The 7,783-nt window shown below is 37.2% G+C and overlaps 1 protein-coding gene across 1 annotated transcript in view; it reads left to right on the top strand.

The window, feature by feature from the left end:
* Positions 1-7,783, top strand: part of LOC107746800 (poly [ADP-ribose] polymerase 8-like) — a 37,144-nt gene continuing 29,361 nt past the window's right edge. The window contains exons 1-2 of the mRNA XM_016561098.1: positions 1-592; positions 1,140-1,194. Coding sequence (XP_016416584.1) covers positions 502-592; positions 1,140-1,194 — 146 coding nt within the window. The 5' untranslated portion in view covers positions 1-501. The remainder of the gene's footprint in view (positions 593-1,139; positions 1,195-7,783) is intronic.

Below are 7,783 nucleotides of genomic sequence, written 5' to 3'. Positions count from 1 at the left end.
TGGGGAGAAAACACGTCCATGACATCATCCGCCTTGTAGTGATTCCCGTTCCCACCGGGCTCATCTCGTGGATGCTATCACAGGATTCCCACACTGATTTCCCCCGTGTGCAACTTCACTTCCGTTACGGTCTGAAGCTCACGCCCGCGTTGGTTTTACATGCGGTATCTTTTTTTTCGCTCCGTGGTTTAGCTTTCGACATCGCCATTGTTGGGTTCAGCAGAAGCGTTATGAGGCCGACTGAGAGATGCTTCCGGTGTAAAAGTGATATCTTCATGAAAGCTGTCGCGAGGAAGAGCTCTCAGCTGTGCTCATGCGATCGAGGCTATTGTTAGAGGAGATGAAACGGTGTCGGTTGGCGTGACACACCTGGGATTGTTACAGCAGACCTCCAAGCACGTATTTCTACTGTTCCCCACATCCATCGTGCCTGCAAGCGGAAAGGATTCGTTTGTTTCGCTGAATATTAGTTAGAGAAGCCATTCTAGTGTGTGTTATTTCATGGGGATGTGTTCAAGGCAAGAGAGGATTCAAAAAGACGTCGACATCGTAATTCAAAGGTGTAAGGCAGAGAAAGACTGCCTGTTTTCTGGTGAGTTTCCATTGTCTCTTCTTATTAAGAGAGCTGTCTTCCTTTAACAATTGCCATGGATTTAATCAACACAACTGACAAGCTGTCAGTCTCATTGCTGATGCCTTTATTTCCTTCTCCACACAAAAGCCCGATTTGTTCAAAACCCGTAGCCTATGTGGCTAATGTGCTCCAGCGTAGGCAATTTAATCTTTCCTGGACATTATAAATTATGCAATAATCAACTGCAACCGAGGGCCTAGCAAAACGTAAACTGCCTTTATTATTACTACCACATATTCTGTTATCATCCTAATAAAGGCATTAACATTCCTCTCAGGTGTTGTTTTGTGATGTGAATGATTTTTCAATTAAGTTAGCCCACGCCTTACTATTGTTGAGCGTCACACATTTATCAGCTATCAATTTAATTCTCCTATATTCATTGTCGGTGGACATTCCCGGTTGATGTTGCCATGGAGACTACACTTGTTGAAAGGGACTTTTTATGTGGTCCAGTGTGTTATATTGTTCAAAAACCCCAAGTTTGATTGTCTGTTTGTTTCAGAGTTTCGATTCTCCGACTCCACATTCACCTTCACCTACTCAAAAGGACCTAAAAGGTAAATATCACAGAGCCAGCTATGCTCTGAATGTAAACAATACTATAAGTATATTTGTCAGTGTTCGGTTCACAAAAATGAACATTTCATCATCATTTTATCAGCCTCATGTTGTTCAAAACCTTTCTTGCTTCTGTGGAAAACAAAAGATGCTGCCAGGCGGAATGACATATCCATTCACTTTTATTTTTGGAAAAAGATGGAATGAAAGTGAAAGGAGAGTGAAGCTGCCATCCTGACTAACATCTCATTTGCGCTCCACAGAAGAAAGTTATAGAAGTTTAGAACAACATGAGGATGAGCAAACAATGACAAAACTTTGAACTATGAAACTATAAAACAATGATGGCGTAATAGGTGTTTTGGTCATGATGTGCAAGGCTTTAATTGGATTGAGGTTCATGTGTGTTCTCTCTTCACATTATACCCCATCAATGAGGACAATAACCTCTTCTTCATTGTCAATGCTCACTTCTGTTGTGGTCAGCAGTGATTATGAATTCCTGTGCATTAGGGCTGCACGATAAATCGCATGCGATATTTAATGCGCATCTTGTCAGAAAGCCGGTACGTGATGGAGATTTACCGCTGATTACAGAACCGGCTTTACTGATAAGATGCGCGTTAAATATCGCATGCGATTTATCGTGCAGCCCTACTGTGCATTGATAAATATGTACCACCTTAAGCATAAGCAGTCTCTAGCTGCACTGTATTTAACAATAGATTGTATTTACATATAATTAATTACCTTGAACACTGTCCTTAACATATTAGACATTGACTAATCACTTTTACAGTGATGAATAGGCAGCCATTTTTAGCTGCTGTGTTCCTCACATAAAAAAGAATAAACTCATTATTGTATGCTAGTAAACAACCCGGAGCAATCTGAAACTGTCTTTTGGAGAAGATCAAGTCATGTACTTTTCTTCCTTTCTTTCTCTCGCTCACAATGCTGTTTTTACCCTGTGAATCTGAATCCAGCTAATGGAAATTAAAGTTTATACTCATCGCTCTGTTGATCATGAATGCCAGTGTGTTCAAGTGTGGTTGTTTTATTTACATGTCACTCTCCAGGGGTCACACTTTTGGGGCATATTTGTGTAATGATTTGCTTGAAAGCTGTGAATATTTGATAGATGAGATTTGGTGTCAAGTAGTGGTGGGCGGTATGACCAAAAATTAATATCATGGTATTTTTAAAAATTATACCGGTTTCACGGTATATGACGGTATTTATTTTTTCCATGCATGACCGTGTGTAAACCACATTTTCTACTGATTGAGAGAGGAGATAGCCTATTTTACTGTCATGATTAGTGAATATTGTAGAAAAACAATTGTAGGAGTCACTCTAATTTATAATCGCGACATCGTCTGATAAAATCAACTGTTATGGACTCCTAGGAACATATAAAAATTCGTCAGCATCTGTTACATAGGCTGGCAACATGCTAGAAACATACTAAAACATGCTAGCAGCACTTAGCTAAGTGCTAAAGCATGCTATTAATGCAGTGAAAGAGGAAGTTGATGTAACTCAAGCATGCAGTGTCCAATCTGCCTCAAACTTCACATGTTTGATTAGAGTCCTGGCCTGAAGACATCTACATGCTTATATTTGGTTACAATTATAGCGCCACCTATTGGCAAAAGGAAGTGACATGTTTAACACTGTGATGCACTATTAGCAACACAGTAAAAATATGGCTTTGTGTGCTAAACATGCTAGAAATATGCTCAAACATGCTAGCAACACTTAGCTAAGTGCTAAAGCATGCTATTAACACCATCAAACAGGAAGTTGTTGTAACTCATTCATACAATGTCCAATCTGCCTCAAACTTCACATGTTTGATTAGAGTCCTGGCCTGAAGACATCTACATACTCATATTCGATTACAGTCATAGCGCCACCAGCTGGCAGCAGGAAGATTGCCACATATAAATGACTTTGACACATTCCTCCTATATTGACCACTTTAAATCCATATTGCTCGCCGTTGACTGTTTTACTAAAGCCGCCCGCTGGCGGTGAGCCCGGGTGCGAGGGCCCGTTCATCGCTGCTTGCAGCTTTAATTTTGATTTATTTGTAGTAGAATGTCATTTACTTACTGGTCTTAAGTTGACATTATAAGACAGTACAAGAAAAACTGACGGTTTGTTTACTGAATGAATGTTTGTCTCTACACTACATTCTGCTAGCGGAAGTTCATGGTACTTTCAGTTAGCAGTGGATTTGGGTTAGTCTGTGAAAGCTTGACGTCAAGTGGGCACGTCTCGTCTTATTCAAGTCTTGTGTCTAATGCACAATATTGTCTGGTGAAAGAAAACATGAGAAGAACACCATTGCTCTAATTCTTGAAAGGGCAGTCTTTTCAATCTATTGACCTGTTTACTATACAAACCCTTAACTCTGCCAACATATTTAAGACTTCTCCACCAGATTTAGATGAGAGACAAAATGGGACTTGCAACCTCATTTCACAATGAAGTCAGATGTGATACCAAACTGAAATTTTAGCTCGAGGCCATTTAGACGAGTAATACCTGCAAAGCTACTAGACCTTGGTTAAAACGAGCCCTCCCTATAAAATTTGCTCCCTATAGTCATGCAAATTTTATGATAAATATGCTAATTAAAAATGAGATGTCCAGGAAAGCACTTTAGGCTCACTGAAGCAGTACCAGTACTGATAAGAAGGTCCTGGAAAGAGTTATGAAAGCAGAATGGTGGATCTTGTCTTTTCAATCGTTGCTTTTAAATAAGGCCTTGGAGTTTCAATTACTGTTGGTTAAAAGTGGTTGGTTGTATCATATTATTTATTGATTTGTTTTCATGTCTTAATAGTAATTCCAACACCAAACACAAACTCTTAATGCATGTACATGTATTTGGCAATCCTAAAATTTGCACTTTGATTTTTGTAACACTGCACTAGATTGAATGTTTATTTCCATGTGCAGTCGTTTGCCACAGCAAAAATGTAACCCATTTAGGTGTTCTGAATTAAAAATGGGGAGTTCCTTGTCATCTTCTGTTTGAACTGGTTTGCAAATGTCACTCTTGTTCTTAGAGGAGGTGCCTTGCATTATAAGCAGGAAATTAGCTGGCAGGCTCTCTATGAAAAATCATTGCACCTTGCCTTCTACAGGAAGTAGCACATTTCCTGTTTGTAGAGCTGCAACCTGCACTCAATGTCTTTCACTGAAGGATCGACGTTTCTATGTAATATAGACGTCACATGGCCTAATTTTTTTGCACCCTTTCTTTGTCATTTTTGTGTTTTTGTATTGTTTTTGTATTTTCTTAACAGAAAACAGGGTAGCTCTAATATCTGATATGCCAGATAACCCTGATATTTTGATATACCAAACCATTCAAAGATGAAATTCGCAAGGAGATCACTTTTGTTAGATGTTACCGAAGTAGGTATAAGGTAATTAAAGCAGTGCAAAGAACAGACAAGCCCATAATCCCAGAGATGCAGTAGTTTCTCATGAATAATCCGTCATGGCCGAGATCAACATAAATTATGTTTGAGTTTCATCATCTAGGTATAACTGAATTTGCATAATTACCATGAGTGCTAAATTGTGACAAGCTCTAATTCAAACAAATGTTGTTGCATTAGATGTGGATACTGGCAGACCGCTGGAAATAAACTTTGGATCATTTGGTATACTATATCAAAAGGATGTAAACTATTAATTCAAGGAGTTGATGAGGAAGTGCCGTAATAATATAAGATCCTATCAACGTTGTAGGTGTTGTACAGTGCAGAAAGTGAAAGTATCAAAAGCAGAAGTAGTTTGCCACGCTCGCACCACATTGGGTTTTTGTAACTGTTTTTTTGCCAGTTTAAGGTTATATAAAGCACAGCATCTGTCAGTGTGCAGACGTCACAGTTACAAACTGAGATACATAAATATTTGCTTAAAATGTGTATATATAAGTGTGTGTTTATCATGTGTACCAAGTAAACCATATATATAATTAATAGATTATATAAGAGGCAGGTGCTAATGTGAGGAATTTTTGAATGGTTAATGTTCCAAATAGAATAATATTTTATGCAAGTGATGCAGAGAAGCTTACGTTCTGCTTTAGCATTATCTGCCGAACATTTGCCTTTTTTCTGTAGTTGTTTGTGGGGCTACTACCTATTACCTGCCCGGAGGGTTCCGTTCTCCTGTGTTGGGTCATCCACATGTAAAGGTTGTTTGTTTTCACTAAAGTCCTTGCATTCTTCATTCCATATACACAGTAATGCTTTGTTTCTGTCTTGGTGAGCAAGTTACAGGTGTAGAAGCTCCTGTCTTGGCATGTGACCCCATTTGTCAGCAATTTATAATGCTGTTCTTTCACTTTTTTAATCCCAGAATCACGCCAACCAGGGCATGAGATGAATAGCTGTAATTACCTTGTCATTTTGGATTTGGGTAATTGGTGGTCTTCTATTCCCTGAAAATATGTACATTTGACATTAGAAATGGATACTTATTACTTTATGGCACTATCTGGACCCTGAAAAATACTTTCATTGGTCTAACTCGGTGTACTCAGTTTGTTTCCAACCTAGGCTCATTGGAAAAATGTGCCTCTATCTACATTTTTGCAAAACTCCAAAAACATCCCTATACATATACAATTCACTGGTGTTTCCACCAGTGTAGGGCTGGGCAATATATTGAATATTAAATTATTTTGATTATCGAATAATTGATATAAAATTACAGGATATCGAATATTGTTGAAAAATTAAGATTAATGTGTCAAAGATGGCACCAATAGGCAATTTCACTCCTGCAAACTAGCCAAGAAGTGCTTATGTATTCCAGTAACTCATTCCCCACTAAAGAATTTTTAGTGCCAGTGGGAACATAGTGTCATGCCACAGAGCATCTCTTAAACCAAGGAACCGTTGATACACTAAAAACTTGTGAAACACAGAAAACTTGTGCTCATTGTAAAATGCTGTATGTGAATTAAATTGCTCTAAAGAAGCTGTCAGAATACACTTTCTGTAGCCACTTTGCATTCCTTTTTCGTATCGTTACATTTCCATGTGTTTATTTAATAAAAAGAAGCAAGTAGTCACTAGGTCCGTTTATTTTAATTGCGTCAGACTCAGAAGGAATACACTTTTTTTTTTATTATTCTAGAGCAAATGCAAAAATATTGAGATAGATATATCATCATCAAAAATATTGAGATATCAAATTTAGGTATATTGCCCAGCCCTAAACCAGTGCAGTAAAAACGGAAACAACTTTCATTTTTCACAAAAAAATGTGATTGTAGGGACAGATTGTCAATGATAATAAATAAATAAATTGATAAAGACTTATTTGTGTACAGTACTATGTTATGACTTCAAAACACTTTTACCATAGTGCATGATTTATAAACTGATACATTTTGATGTTTGTATCACATTATAGCTCCATATGTATGGCTTTTCTGTAAACTGGCTCGGTAGCTCACCTGGTAAAGCATGGCACTTGTGACGCAGAGAGCACAAGTATGTGTCCCGTGAAAACACAAGTCATGATAAAAGAGCTCAGAGGTTTGTAGAAGCAAGCAAAGATGGCATGGCAGCTTCAGTAAATGTAGAAAACATTTTTATGAAGTGCGGTCACTCAGGAAATTGTTTAGTAAGATTTTACCTGAAAAGATTTTAGATTTATCATATGTTAATTATATAGGCCTAATATTAACTGCTGTATTTTTTGTTTATTTGGTTTTATTTTGTGTTTATGTAACTCTTGTGTTATTCCAACTCAGTTTTTGCCATGAAGATAGCCTTTGGCATGGCAATAAAAGTAAATAAGTACTACTCCTTAATGTGTTTGCTTTCATTAACACCATCAGGTAAATTTAGGGTAAAGTTTAGTGTAGGTGGTATGTTTATTTTCAAACTCAATAGAGCATTAACCTTTAGCGCCCCTTACTGAAAATTGTATTTCTGAACTGCGATGATGCGTACAAAAGTGAACATAATAGAACGTTGCCAGAATGATTTTCATGTGTTTTGTATAAAACTTTTTTTTAATTTTTGTTTTTATGTATTTATGTATTTATTAATTTTTTTACTTAAGACATTTAGATGTTACAATATTTTTTTGATTAATTGACAAAACATTTTTATATTTTTTTCAGTAGCAGAAATTGATGTTGGGCAGAAAAAAGTTAATTAGATACTGTAAAATTAGCTATTGTGACATTCATTTTTGAGCCTGTGAATATTAAGAAGACTTTGTGTGATGGAACTAGGGATGTCAATTTTCGATCATTTCCATGATCGATCGTCGTTTAAATTAACGATAAATTAATCGATTAATCGTTAACTTTAATGCAGCAAAATGCGTCTATTGCAGCAGCAAGCAGTCAGCGGCATGACAGGATGTGCAAAAGCCACTCAAAAACACCCCCGCTTTCTCACCCGAATTAAAGGGGTTTTAGTCTGAATAAAATGCTAGTAGCAGGATTGTAAAATGAATAGATGTGATTATGATCATTTGATAAAATGAAGAGAGCGCGCCGTACCTTTGAGATAATTTTACTTTTGTTGACTGTTTCCC

Source organism: Sinocyclocheilus rhinocerous, unplaced genomic scaffold (assembly GCF_001515625.1).
Source record: "Sinocyclocheilus rhinocerous isolate Xijiao unplaced genomic scaffold, SAMN03320098_v1.1 scaffold468, whole genome shotgun sequence".
Classification (NCBI taxonomy): Eukaryota; Metazoa; Chordata; class Actinopteri; order Cypriniformes; family Cyprinidae; genus Sinocyclocheilus; species Sinocyclocheilus rhinocerous.
Note: the sequence above shows the minus strand (reverse complement) of the source record. Positions and strands in the feature narration are given on the sequence as shown.